Source organism: Lutra lutra, chromosome 17 (genome assembly GCF_902655055.1).
Source record: "Lutra lutra chromosome 17, mLutLut1.2, whole genome shotgun sequence".
Taxonomy (NCBI): Eukaryota; Metazoa; Chordata; class Mammalia; order Carnivora; family Mustelidae; genus Lutra; species Lutra lutra.
In genome coordinates this window covers 50,029,490-50,043,134 of record NC_062294.1, presented here as the reverse complement: position 1 = coordinate 50,043,134, position 13,645 = coordinate 50,029,490, and the positions used below count along the sequence as shown (strand labels likewise).

The 13,645-nt window shown below is 53.9% G+C and overlaps 2 protein-coding genes across 3 annotated transcripts; one reads left to right on the top strand and one right to left on the bottom strand.

Moving 5' to 3' along the window:
* Window positions 1-676: 676 nt before the first annotated feature.
* QPCTL (glutaminyl-peptide cyclotransferase like) lies at window positions 677-6,799 on the bottom strand. Of its 2 annotated transcripts, XM_047711498.1 has the most exons (7): window positions 6,550-6,797; window positions 5,915-6,058; window positions 4,868-5,149; window positions 3,261-3,413; window positions 3,072-3,171; window positions 2,447-2,563; window positions 677-1,422 (listed from the first exon to the last, which is right to left on the bottom strand). In XM_047711498.1, the coding sequence occupies exons 1-7, from the start codon at window positions 6,757-6,759 to the stop codon at window positions 1,277-1,279; spliced, it is 1,152 nt and encodes a 383-aa protein (XP_047567454.1). In that variant the 5' UTR covers window positions 6,760-6,797; the 3' UTR covers window positions 677-1,276. The 2 variants fall into 2 exon arrangements, with proteins under 2 accessions (XP_047567454.1, XP_047567455.1); XM_047711499.1 differs by lacking the exon at window positions 2,447-2,563 and having other exon boundaries at window positions 6,550-6,799.
* Window positions 6,800-7,428: 629 nt separating this feature from the next.
* Window positions 7,429-13,158, top strand: SNRPD2 (small nuclear ribonucleoprotein D2 polypeptide). The gene is made up of 3 exons (XM_047712002.1): window positions 7,429-7,576; window positions 9,014-9,193; window positions 12,891-13,158. Coding segments are annotated over exons 1-3 (357 nt in total). The 5' UTR covers window positions 7,429-7,574; the 3' UTR covers window positions 13,066-13,158.
* The last annotated feature ends 487 nt before the right edge of the window (window positions 13,159-13,645 follow it).

Here is a 13,645-nt window from a genome sequence, read left to right as displayed (position 1 = left end):
ACGGACAAGTCTACATATCCTCGCTCGTTTGAAACCCTCAGCTTCAGCCCGTGAGTTCTCTCGAGTCTTCGAGCTGGCTTGGAAGGCCCGTGCTCACCTTTGCTAAGTAAGTCTCCATCCTGGCCTGGCCTACCCACTGCCTACCAGGGCTCCATCTGAGTCACAAACCTGGCAGGCACGGAGCCCCACAGGAGGACCCCCTCTCTAAGCGCCCTCCATTTTATGGTTGTCTTTTGAGTAGGTTTGCTAAGCCACTGGGAAGACCCCACACTGTATCCTTAAGGACAGCAGGTCCCCAACTTCTCTGATCAGGAGACTCCCTCAGTGGCTCATTGCAGAGTCCCAGCCCATCCCTGGAGTTCTGATTCAGGAGGTCTGGGGTGGAACCTGGAGTCTGAATTTTTTAGTAAGCACCCCCATTGAGTCTGAACCTTAGCTGGGTTGGGAAGTACTTCCTCAACCCACAAGTGAAAAGGAAAGGATGGTTTGGTAGAACTCGTTGGCAGTGAATCCGTCTTACTCATTCCTCCCATGAATACACTTGAACTGTCAAAACCTAGCATTTCCCAAAGTGTCTTCTGAGGTACCCTAGGCGCTTCCCCATAAAGGGGTCCGGTGGTGAAATACTTTGGGGAGACAACGCTGCACTCCCTGTTAATCTTGAAAATTCACATTGTGCAATGAAGAAACTCATTTAATGTCTCATCCCGTGTCTTTGATCCCCTTTTTCATGCAACACCTCGTAATGCTAATTCTGTAGAATATGTTTCACAGAAACACTGGTCTGTTGCCCTTGGGTCTGGCCGACTAGAGTTCCCAAATATTGGCTTCCACCTCCTCTGTTCCTGCGTCCAAGCACATCCCCTGTGGACCCCCACATGGCACTCCATGGACATAAAAACACAAGCCGCAGAGAATTCATTTGGCGGGGTGCTGTGACCGGTCCAGATGCCAGACCGAGGTGTGCCAACCATGAAACTGAGAAGAGCCTTTGGCCCCTGCTAACCTTCTGACCGACTGCTTCCTCCAGGACGGGGTCTAAGCCCTTATTCCTTTGGCTGCCACCCCCGCAGTAGTCTTGACTCCTCCATGTCTTTAAAGAATGGTGGCTTGAGACAGAGGAAAGAGGGTCTTCAAATCGTAGCGCAAGTAGAATCCATACCAAAGAAAAGGATAAGCCAGCATACCCCGGGGTAGCTTGGCCTGAGGTCCATTGGTTCCACGTGTCCTTGGCACGTCTGGCCGGGCTCCTCTCCTCCAGCATCAGATGCGGAGGCTAGAGCCCCAGATACTCAGCCAGGAACACGGCGAGGATGCGGCTGAGGTTGTGCACTGTGGGGGGGTGCAGGTTGGCCTCAGAGTCGTGGGGTGTGTGCCACACGTCGGGGAAGGGCATGGAGATGAGGTGGAGCACTGGGACCCCTGGCAGGAGAGAGGGGAGGCTCGGTCAGGCCGACCCAGGAGCCCAGCCCCAGGCCCAGGGAAACCTGCCTCATCCCCCCCACCAATCCAGAAGATACCCTGTCCTAGCACTTGAAGAACTCTGAAGGATGATTTTAAGCGTGTGAGGGCAACATGTTCATTTAAAAATATATACATATCCAGTACATGTATTGTTCTTATACACCAACTAGAGAAACTCAAAATATATGGGGTTATGCAAAGACCAGAAGAAGGGAAAGATGTCTTTGACCTCAGATTGCCAGGTATATTATTAGGCTCTTTTTCTCTTTATGAATAGCACCCCTGCCCTTTTTTTTAAGACTTTATTTATTTGACAGAGAGAGTAAGAGTACAAGCAGGAGGGGCAGCAGGCAGAGGGAGAAGCAGACTCCCCACTGAACAGGGAGCCTGATGCGGGGCTCCATCCCAGGACCCCGGGATCATGACCTGAGCCAAAGGCAGATGCTTAACCCACTGAGCCACCCAGGAGCCCCAGTCTGTCCTATTCTAAAACCTATGTTCTGAACCCCTCTACCAGATGTCTTCCACCCTGGCTGTGCGGCAGAATTATCTGGGAGTTTTGTAAAACTAACGCAGAGACCCGAGATTGTGGGTCAGTGAAATGAAAAACGCCTGAAACGCAACTGGACATTTTTGGAAGCTCCTCCGTGATTCTGCGGGGCTCCCGCAGGGCCTTGAAAGACAAGTACTGGAATCTGTGCTCACTGAGGCACCGCCAGTAGTAGCTAACATTCTCTGAATGCTTACTGTGGGCCAGGCACTGTGCAAGTAATGTCTGTACGTGTATGATGAGCTCATTCGGTCCCCTCAACAAGTCTGAGGTAGGGGCTCTTAGTGCCCCCATTCTACAGATGAGAAAGTCGAGGCACAAAGATGTTCAGCAACTTGCCACCAGTCCCTGACCCTGGGAAGGGGCCAGATCCAGGTCCCACCTGTCCCTCCCTTGGACACTGCCCCCCTACCCCCGCCCCACAGCAAGTACCTCGACGGAGGAAGGGGATGTGGTCATCTTCTACGGAGCCAGGGGGCTCCCCCGGCTGGAAATACATCACTTCCTGGGGATGAGACTGTAGCAGGTTCAGGCGGTGCAGTCGCTTCTCTGGTGGCAGTGGGGGTTAGAAAGCAAGGGTCAGCCTCTCAGGGTCAAAGAGTCCCCTGTTCACAGATAAGGGCAGGGCGGGGGGGCTGGGGGTGAAGCACTGATCACGCCCACAGGGATGCAGTTTGCTAACCCTTACCATGGGCTCACTGTGTTCCCGGTCTCCTCTATTCCCTCTGAGCCTAGAAGGTAGATCCCCCTACTATTGTTATCATCGTGCCCATTTTACAGATAGGAAATAGAGGCTCAGAGAGATGAAGCCACTAGTCCAGGTTCACCCAACTGGGAAGAGGAACAGCCAGAATTCAAAGCCAAGGCTACTGGACCCCAGGGCCTGTGTGGAATCACTGCACTTGATTGCCGTGGGATCTTTGTGTGTTTCTGCTCTTAGAGAGACAGCAGGGAGGTGGAGGGCGGCTGGATGACCCCTCAGAAAACAGGTACCCGCCCCGCCCGGCTGTTCCTCCAGCATCCCAGGCCGCTGCCCGCCCCCCACCTTCATGCTTACCGATGCTCCGCAGCCGATGGAACCAGCGGGCTGTGTGAGGGAAATGACTGTAGAAGTTCGGATTAGGGGCGCCCAGGAGATCGAGAAGCATGAAGAGCTCCTAGGAAGAGAGAGGCCGGGTGGGATATCGCCAACCTTGTGTTGCCCTCTCCCGCCCTCACCGGAACCCAATGGGGGCCCTGGTCTTACGATAGCCTGGATCCTGGTGGGGCCTGGGCTGTGGGGGGCAGACTCCATGAGCTGGGCTAGGTGCCGGGAGCCATAGAGGGAGTCCTGGGGCCCCCACTCCTTCAGGGCCTCTTCACCGTCCAAGAAGAGCAGCTGCAGAGTCACCGGGGCCTCCTGTGGGAGCCGGGGGTCAGGGCCAGCTGGGCTCCAGCCCTCGGCCTCGACCCGTCCACGTTTCCTGCCTGCCTGCACCACTGAATAGGGCAAACTAGGTCTCTTCACTTGCAGAGCGTGGGGGCCAGAAGTTCGGAACCTGAGCCAGACCACCTGGGTTCAAATCCTGGCTCCGCCCCTTCGTAGCCGAGCAGTAACTTACAGGTAAGTTACTAACTTCTCAAGGCATCAGATGACAAAATGGGATTAATAACAATTCTAATCATAAGGTGCAAATCATAGGGTGCAAATCCAGGTCCTGGAACAGCACCTGGCATATAGTAACTAAGAAGGGGCGGCTCTGATTATTATTATTATTCTCTAGGCTCCTTTAACAGAAGAGACGGACCCACAGACGAATCATTACGCAGTGAAATGCGGTTGGGACGAATGCTTCCAAGAACTCTGGGGTTCCAAAAGAGCACGGGAAGGGAGTGGGGGATAACCTGGCCCGGGGAGCACTTTGGGTCTGCTGGGAAGGGACGTCTGCACGGAGGTGAGTGGGGGCTGGCCTGACAAAACGGGGCAGAGGGGCGAGTGTTTCCAGGCAAGAAGCAATAGGGCCGAGGGTTGGCACCAGAGCCAGAGAGCTTTGTGAAGAGGCCTGAGGGGGTCTGAACCACGGAAGGGGTCTGAGCAGGGGAGAAGCAGGAGGACACTTGTGCTTTCTTTTATTTTTTTTTTAATTTCATTTTTTTTCTTTTTTTTTTCATTTCATTTCATTTTCTCTTTTCTTTTTTCTTTTCTTTTCTTTTCTTTTCTTTTTTTTTTTTTTTTTTTGCTTTCTTTCATTTGCAAATCCTACACATTTCTCTTGACGTAATTTACTGCCAGGTAATCTTCTGGACTCAGGGAATACAGCAGAAGACAAGAGCTCCCAAATCCCGGCCTGAGGGATTTTGATTTAGCTGGGCAGACGGACAAACACATCCACATTAAACACCATAAAGGCTTGGGATACTGACGGGGCTCTCTCAGGGCGGCTGGGAAACCATCTCAGAGGTGGTGACATCGGAGTGGACACTTGAATGAAGGGTGGGAACCAGCCAGGAAGATGTCTGTGAAATGCATGTTCTAGCCAGACCAAACAGTAGGTACAAACGCTCTCGGGCGGGAATGAGCCCTGTAAGTCCGAGGAACTCGGAGGAAGTGGAGGGGTGGCTAGAGCGGGGTTAGGAGGGACATGGGAGGGAGAGGAGACTCACGGCCCCTATTAGAACTCTGGCTTATGTCTCCAATGGGGTGGGAGCCATGGGAGGGTTTTGGGCAGAGAGGAAACGGGATCTGACACTCAGGGGAGGGAAAGGTCCCTGTGACTGCAAGTATGGAACGGAGATAGAAAGACAAGTCCAGGCAGGGAGGTTGGACTAGGGTCGAGGCAGCCCCGGTCTCCCACCCTTCCCCCCACTCCTCACCTGCTCCTTGGCTCTACTCAGCTCCTTGTCGAGGGCCTGGGCCAGCTCCAGCAGCAGGGCGCAAGGCACAGCCGAATCCGTGGCCCCCACAAAGGGAGTCGACCCAGATGGGAAGAGCTTGGAGTCATAATGGCAGGCAAGGGTGAGGTGACGGGCAGCCCCTGGGTCCAGCGTGGCCACCACGTTGCCAAAGTCCAGTGGCCCCAGGGGTGTCGAGGCCGTGAAGGGATCCAGTTCCACATGCCAGCCTGCGGTCAGGGTCCGCAGAGTAGCCTCCAGGAACTAGTGGCAGGAGAGAGGTGGGAGGGTGGGTAGGGACTGGGGAGGAGGTTGGAAGAAGGGCCATGTGACCTGAGCCATGCAGAGCACTTGGGCTGACTCCTAATCCCCACTTTGGTTTAAGTCATTCCCTTGACACGCTTTTGCTGAGGGCCTACTGAGTGCCAGGTGTGTCATGACCTTGCCTCTCCACGCCAAGGCTAATCCCAGCTCACTCGTCCATAGCACTCTCTGAGTGCCAAGCCCTGTTCTAGGAACCCTGTAGGAATAGGGACTGTCGATGGCTCCATTTCATAGCTGAGAAAACTGAGGCACAGAGTGGTTAAGAAACTAGTCCAAGGTCACACTCCAAGTGGCTGAGGTGGGATCTGAACTCTAGGGATAAGTCTTCAAATGACTAGATGTTTTCTGGGAGTGTGCCAGCCCCGGAGCCAATCTGTAATTTGATTGAAACCCTAGGTATGACATTTATTAGGTCTTGATTTGGCCAAAATGCCTAACTGCTCGGGTCCTCAGTTTCCATCTTCATAGTGAGGATTACATGGGTGCTCACCTCATAGGGCTGTTGCCTAGCACACAGTAAGCTTCTGCGGGGAGTACAGACAACAATACAGCCTAGTGGATACCAACGTGGGACTCTAGATTCAGGTTAGCTCCAGTCAGAGTCCCAGCTCTGCGTCTTAGCTGCTTGGGGGATCTTGGGAAGAATGCCTATTTCCTATTCCCAGGCAGGTTGCGGGGCCAGGGGTTGGAGGTGGGGGCCCTTACCTTTCTGACTTGGAGATTGCCTGGGCTGCCCGGGGTCCGCACAACCAGCAGGGGGCGCAGGTAAGTGTTCCAGAGACGGTCTGGGTCCAGCTGCCCCACCACCCTCCGCAGCCGAGCTTCGGGGAGGCTTCCGATCAACCGGCCCTTAGGAGTGGATGGGATAGGGAAGAGCCGAGCGTGAGAGCAACCTCCCTTCCGACCCCAACCCGGATGCCATCGCCCCTAAGAAACCCCGGTTCTTCCTCCTAATTCGAGACTCCAGCATTGGAGGTTTCCAGGATAAATGTTAGACTCCGGAGAAGTCCCTGTAAGCCCCTGAGGTCCAGCCCACCCCACTCCTGACGCGGAAATCAAGGCCGAGAGAGAGGATGGACTCTTCCAAATAGCTGACTTTCAGATTAGAACCCAGAACTCCCAAGTCTTACTACTCCGGACCCTTCCTCTTCGGGAGAACCACCTATTGCAGAATAAGCCCCAAGCCTCAGTTCTTTCGCAACGGGCATGCGCTTTAACGATGGAGACCGCAGCACCTGCGGCTGGGGCCATCCGATACAGCCACGTCAACCTGAGACCGCAGCGAAGGGGAGGCAGGGATCGAGGGCTCCCGCGGTGCCCCTGTCCCTGCCCAGCCTCACCCCCAGCTCCCGGCCCCGCGGCAGCTCCTCAGTCTGGCGGAGCCAGCCGCTCCAGATGGTGTAGAACGCCGAGGCCACAGCCAGGGACAGCAGAAGCAGGGGCAAGAAATGCGCCCGCGGGAGCAGGCGGCGCTTGGGCGGTGAGGGTGGCTCCAAGAGGCCACGTTCCCCGAGCCGCAGCCGGGACCGCCCGCGGCCCCCGGAAGGCATGGCAGCTTCGCCCAGAAACCGGTCTCTGGCCGCGGATAGTTTAGGCCCAGCCAAATCCCACCCATGGAATCACCGGACCAATGAACAAGAAGAGCGGCTGCACCATCCCACCCTCCCTCGGTCAGTGAAGCCAATGAGGGCTGTAGTCCTGAGAACACGCCTCCTTGTCTCCCTGGGGCTTTTGGGGTTGGTTCCCCCGAGAGTTGAACAACCCCAAAAGGGAGAGAGAAAGGGGTAGGCTCCGCCTCAGCGGAGGAAAGGAAGCCAATGAGAAATGTTTGATCGCGGAAAACACTGGACCCAGGTGCAGGTCCACGCCCCTCCCGTACGAAGGCAAAGGATTGGTTACTCGGAGTCGGAAAGATCAATAGACACGTAATAGAACAGACCCTGAAGGAAAAGGGGCGGTGACCGTCCCTGAAGCAAGGAGCCGATTGGCTTCGTGGAGGCCGCGCCCCCGAAGGCAGGGCCGGCGGGCATTTGGAAAGCGGTGTCCTTTCCCTCCTTCAACCTGTGCCGCTCTACAACGAAATGATTTGAGTCGAATCCGTTTTTTCCTTCTCTCCATTGTCGTGAATATCTGCCCCGTATGGTCCCGCAACTCCTTGAACTACTAGGCAATGCTTCCATCCCACCTCTGCGCGGCGCTGGCGCGGGTCGCTATGGCAACAGGCCACGCCTCCGCAGGTTGGGATCGCGCAGGCGCCAGCGGAAGTGAGCTGCCGGAAACGGAAGTCCCGCCTGTCGCTCTCCCTTCAGAGGCAACCGCAACGCGGAGGAGACGGTGCTGACCTGGAACCGCGGCCACTATTACCATGTGAGGCCGGGCTAGGCTTTGGTGGCGGGAGTGGGGTTGAGGACGTAAATGTGGCCGCTTACCGGTGGCGGGCAGAAGCGGGACGAGGACAGAGATCTTAGGGGTAAAGTACGCACCTTTCTCCTGACGAGTTTGAGGACGGGCGTGGGGCCTTTGACGGGTCCTGAGTTCGAGACAGAAGGCATCTTTATCCGTTAACAGGCTAGGATTTCCCAGATAATTGGTCTTACTGAAACGGATTTTAAGGGGAAGCAAAGAACCTGGGAAACAGGAGTGTGGAGTTTTAGAAATAACGGCTTTAGGTGCGGGACTTTTCTGGACAGTTTGAGCGGGAGGCGGTTGGCTTTTCACCTCATTCGAGAGTTTTTCAGCTCACGAGTCGCCGAAATGACTTTCCTGATTTATTTACTCACTCAGCAGTTATTTATTGAGCAATCCCTTATCGGGCACTGCTTTAGACACGTGGGATACATCAGTGAATACCACCCCTGCCCCATAAGAAAAAAAATCTCCCCAGCCGCAGCTTCGGGGGTGGGAAAAGGCCGGCAAGGAATACACTGATAATAACATATAAAGCATAGGGCGTGTTAGGTGACCAGAGCTGTGAGTAAAAAAACAATAGAGCAGGGTAAAAGCAATGGGGTGTGCCAGTTTTGAGAGAGAGTAGCTTAATAACCAGTGCAGGACACAATGAGAAAGCTACAGTTGAACAAAGACCTGAAGACCCTGAGATCCTCCGAGATATCTGGGGAGGGTAAAGACAGAGGGAAAGCAAATGCAGAGGCCCAAGGTGAAAGCTTGCCTGATACCTTAAAGGACCACCTAGGAGGTTACTGGTGGACCAGAGGGATGGGCAGATGCAAGGCATTGTAAAAACTTCGGATTTTATCTTTTACAAAGAGATGGAAGGCATGGGAGGGTTTCGAAGCATGAGAAGATACGACTTACCTTTTGATACAACCTCTGGGACTCCTCCGGGAAACAGACCGCTGGGGAGCATGAGTGGAGGCAGGGAGGCAAGTAAGGCTGTTAGAAGAGAGAGGTGATGGAGGTTAGGCCATGGTAAGAAAGGTGAGCTTTTGGGTCTATTTTAGAGACAGATGACAGGATTTGCTGGCACATAGAATGTAGGATGTGAGAAGAGTCAAACTGATATCAGAGTTTTTTGCTCAGGGAACTAGAAGACGAGGAAGGCTGTGGATGGAGGAGGTTGGGGGTGGTTGGGAGATCTAGAGCTCAACGGAGGGTGTGTGAGGTGTGTGAGGCTGGCAGTGTCTGTTAAGCATCCGAGAGGTGATGACAAGTGAGAGGGACTGAGCAGGAGGGTGGGAGTGTTGGGGAAAGGTTGGGGAGACACCCCCAAGTGCAAGGCCATGTGACCACACAAGCTCCAGCACTGCGCCTCCTCACCTGTGGGTTCCATGCTTGCCCACTCAGGAGCCTCCTCAACAAGCCCAAGAGTGAGATGACCCCAGAGGAGCTGCAGAAGCGGGAGGAGGAAGAGTTCAACACGGGTCCACTCTCTGTGCTCACGCAGTCAGTCAAGAACAACACCCAGGTGCTCATCAACTGTCGCAACAACAAGAAGCTCCTGGGCCGTGTGAAGGCCTTTGACAGGTGAGCGCGGGGGTCCTGGAACGTGTTCTGCCCAAGCCCAGAGATGTGGTCCCAGCTCCAGTGGGAGGAGCCCGAAGTCAAGATTTTCAGAGTCCTGGGGCATAAGTACCAGCAGACCACAAGGTGCGACAGTGTCTTGCCATGTCTTGCGGTCCGTCCAGCCATGTGGTGCAGTAGTGCTGGGCACGAACATGGGAGCCAGGCTTCCTGGATTCGTGTCCCAGCTCTGCCTCTTAGCAGCCAGGCGACCTTCAGCAAGTAACTTTATCTCTTCCATACAATGACGCTAATTCTGGTGCTTGCAGACTTAATACATGCGATGTGTAGTGAAGTCATCAGCTAGTACAGCCTCGGGCACGCAGGAAGCTCTTCATCACTTTTTGCCGTTATAACGTAGAGTACCCGTGCCCAGTACTTGTTTTAGGGTCCAGAGACAGCAGTGACTAAAGCAAAGATGGGTCCTATACTCCGAGAACTTACGCTGTGGGTCGGGAAGCCGACAGTGGGCACGTAAATAATTTGTCATAAGAAAAGTAAAGCTAGGGGCGCCTGGGTGACTCCATTGGAGGGCATCTGCTCCCATGTACGTGTCATGATCCTGGGGTCAGGGGATTGAGCCCTGCGTCAGGGTCTCTGCTCGGTGGGGAGTCTACTTCTCCCTCTCCCTCTGCCCCGACCCAGTTCGTGCTTGCTCTTGCTCCCTATCGTGAATGAGTAAAATCTTAAAAAAAAGGAAAAGCCAAGTGAGACTTTGGAGTGCTGGGAAGGAGGTGCTGTCCTAGACTGTAACGCGAGAGGCCCCACAGGAAGAGGCCGTGACGATCAGACCTAGATACAGTGAAGGAGCAAGCTTCACTTGCGGTCCGAGTGTTCCGGCCAGACGGAACAGCGAGTGGTTTTTTTCCCTCTCTGGGCCTCAGTGTCCTTGTCTGCAAAAAGGGCCTCATAAAAATAGCCCTCGCAGGATGGTTGTGAGGATTGAGGATTTCTGTAGGAAGAGTCCTTGGCTCAGTAGCTCACGTGGTAAATGCTCAGTAAACATATATCCTGCAGGCTTCAGGTAGCATTTGGGAAGTAGTGTGGCAAAGCGGAAGTCTAGAATGTTTTTGCCACACGCTGTTATGTGACCGTGAATGGGTCTTTTCACTCTGAGCCTCAGTTTCTTCTCCAGGACAATGAGAATGAGAACAGGAAGTGCCGAGCCCATGGAGGCAGGTAGACCTGGATTTGAACGCGGGCTCTGCCACTACCAGAATGTCATCCCACTGTGCCCGGTATCCTGCACTGGAAGCTGGAGGTGACCCTAGTGTTTGCCTCCTGGGGGTGAGATGCAGTGAGGACTGTGGACTTCGTGCTTAGAAGAGGGACCTGGCACTTAGCAACAGCACAGCAGGTGGTGGGTTATTTATATACGTGTGTGTGTGTGCGCGCGCACACACATTTTTTTTAAGATTTATTTAATTTAGGGTGGAGGGGCAGAGGGAGAGAGAGTTCCAAGCAAGACTCTGCACTGAGGTCAGAGCCCAAGGCAGGGCTCAATCTCACAATGTGAGATTGTGACCCAGGCTGAGACCAGAAGTCACCGTTCAACCGGCTGCACCACCCAGGCACCCCACAAGTATACTTTTTTCCCCCCTTTTTTAAACATTCTATTTATTTATTTGAGAGAGAGACAGAGAAAGTGACAGAGATGGTGAGCTGGGAGGAAACAGGGAGAAGTAGGTTCCCCACCGAGCAGGGAGCTTGATGGGAGCTCGATCCCAGGACCCTGGGATCATGACCCGAGCTGAAGGCAGATGCCCAACTGACTGAGCCACCAAGGCGCCCCTGGTTTTTTTGTTTGTTTGTTTCTTTTTTTTGTTTGTTTTTTTAAGGTGATTCTCTCCTCTTCCCCTCCTGCTGCTTGTCCCCACATCAGCTTCCCACCTCTCCACCCTGCCCAGCCTCTCACCCTAGAACGTATCCTGCCACACCACACTGGACTCACACACATGCAGGGACCCCTCTGTGGTGTTAGCGAGCAGCTTTCTTGAGGTCTAATTGACATGCCGTCCTGTCATAAACTTAATTGTTTTTAAGACTGAATCTCCCCTGTGCTCTTCTGCATCTTGTTTTCACACTGTACCAGTGGTCTGAGAACGTCCCTGCAGGGCGCTAAGGCGTTCCTAACCCTGGTACTTACTGTATTAATTACGCTACTTTCTTGGGGGAGCAGGGAATTCAGTTGAGGCAAAATTGAAAAGAAACAAAAGCGCCCAATGAAGAGTGAGTCTTTGCTCCCTGCCCACCAGTTTCCCTCCCCACGAATCCCTCCATGGCGAATTCCTCAGGTCTGTCTCCTTACATGACATCAGACCGACGGACAGAGGAGGGTGCTTTCCTTTACTTTTAATTCACTTGCTAACGGCACATCACACAGTTTTAGACCTCAGCTTTTTCACTTAACAGTATACCTTGGAAATGTTTCCATATTGGTACGCTACTTCTTTTTTTTTTTTTTTTTTAAGATTTATTTATTTATTTATTTATTTGACAGAGACCGCAAGTAGGCAGAGAGGCAGGCAGAGAGAGAGGGCGAATCAGGCTCCCCGCTGAGCAGAGAGCCCGATGCGGGGCTCAATCCCAGGACCCTGAGATCATGACCTGAGCCGAAGGCAGAGGCTTAACCCACTGAGCCACCCAGGCGCCCCCCACTTTTTTTTTTTAACTTATTTTTCTCTAAATTGCTGACATGTTCACAGGATTCAAAAAACAGTAGTAGCAGTCTAATGAAGACTTTCCATCCAGCCTGTCCCCAGTCTACCCCGGTCACCCCACTGCCCCCACCCCCATCTCTGAATGTTTTCTAGGATTCTGTATTGTACAAGCAAGTGGGCAACATTGATGCTCCTCCTACCCCCTTTCTTCCCCTCAAAAGAATCAATTTCCTCGCGTACTTGGCATTTGTCACTCAGCAGTCCCTCCTGGATATTACTCCTTAGCAAGGTGCAGAGCTTCCCCGCTCTTGTTAACTATTTTCTGTTTTCTTGCCACTCGGTAACATTTCCTTCTCTCCTATCCCTTCGCCTGGCTTTAATTGTTCTTCATAGCAGGTAACATAATCTGACAGTGTATCAGGGCCGTCTGTTGACTTCTGTAGCCTGTAGACCAGGAATGCAGACCCGGTCAGGGCAGGGATATCTTCTGTGTGCTTCAGGGCTGTATTCATTTTAAGTGCCTGCGGAGTGAGCCAATGCATCCTGTCCTCACACGCGTCCCTCTGGCACCATGAAGAGACAGGGACCACGCGGGCCGGCAGTGGAGGCGTCGTGTACCCTGGGGCCTCTGGTTCCGCAGAGAAGCGGCTCCTTTGCTGCTGCCTTCGGAAGTCCTTGGAATTCGGAAACTCAAGCAGACCCATTTTGGTTACCTTTACCTTGGGCCGGGGCCCTGTTCTGAGTCTTTACGAGAATGCCGTATTGACTTATCCTCACGGCAGCCCTATGAGGAGGCTCTGGGAATGGCTCCATTTTAGAGAGCAGGACGTTGGGGCCCAAAGGGGTGAAGTTCTTTGCCCAGGCCTCAACCTGAGGACTGGCAGAGGTGGCGTGGGAGCCCCAGCTGTCCTAGTCCCAGGCCTGCACCTTCTGTGGGTGCTGCTGGAAGAGGGGCGGATGGAAGGTTCCCCCCTCAATCCCGGTGCCTCCCCCCACCCCAGGCACTGCAACATGGTGTTGGAGAATGTGAAGGAGATGTGGACCGAGGTCCCCAAGAGTGGCAAGGGCAAGAAGAAGTCCAAGCCAGTCAACAAGGACCGCTATATCTCCAAGATGTTCCTGCGCGGGGACTCGGTCATCGTGGTCCTGCGGAACCCGCTCATCGCTGGCAAGTAGGGGCCTCCTCCCTGCCGTCAGAATTCCTGCCCTCATCCTGCGAAGACCTGCCCTTTGTAATGGGGATAATAAAGTTCTCTGTTTTTTCTAGTGGCATCTGTCTGTTCCCAGAGCCTGCGAGCAGGTCAGACTTGGGGAAGGGAGGCAGCTAGGTGTGGGGCCGGGTGCTTGGGGTTAGGACATCTCTGCCTCTCCGGGGCCTCACTTTCCCCATCTGTGAAGTGAGTGGGCTGGATACGGAGAGTTCCCTTTCCTTTCCTAATCTTTTCTAGCTTCTCCTCATCACTGCATCTCTCTTCCCTCCCTCTGCCCCTCTCTCAGTAAGCGGAGTCTAGCTCAGAACTTCTTGCAGTCTTTTCCATTTGTTTAGTAGAAAACAGCCCCCCAAGTGCCGCCTCTGCCGGGTCTGTTTGCAGTGCTGGGGACCCAGCAGCACCCAGAAGAGCCCCGACCGGCCCTCACTGACAGGAGGAGGATGATCTAGTTAGAGCAACCAGTACCCAAATACTGGTAGCGATCGCGGCTAACACCTGCCGAGCTGTCAGGGTGCCAGGCCCTAGCCTCTGTGCTGATCTGACCT

Excerpts from the sequence above, each read along its gene's own strand:
- QPCTL (XM_047711498.1), bottom strand. The coding sequence starts at position 6,759 with ATGCCTTCCGGGGGCCGCGGGCGGTCCCGGCTGCGGCTCGGGGAACGT. Across the intron at positions 3,414-4,867 it reads TGAGTAGAGCCAAGGAGCAG|GAGGCCCCGGTGACTCTGCA; the intron begins GTGAGGAGTGGG and ends CGGCTCCCACAG. Across the intron at positions 3,172-3,260 it reads CCACCAGGATCCAGGCTATC|GAGCTCTTCATGCTTCTCGA; the intron begins GTAAGACCAGGG and ends CTCTCTTCCTAG.
- SNRPD2 (XM_047712002.1), top strand. Across the intron at positions 9,194-12,890 it reads CGTGTGAAGGCCTTTGACAG|GCACTGCAACATGGTGTTGG; the intron begins GTGAGCGCGGGG and ends CCCCCACCCCAG.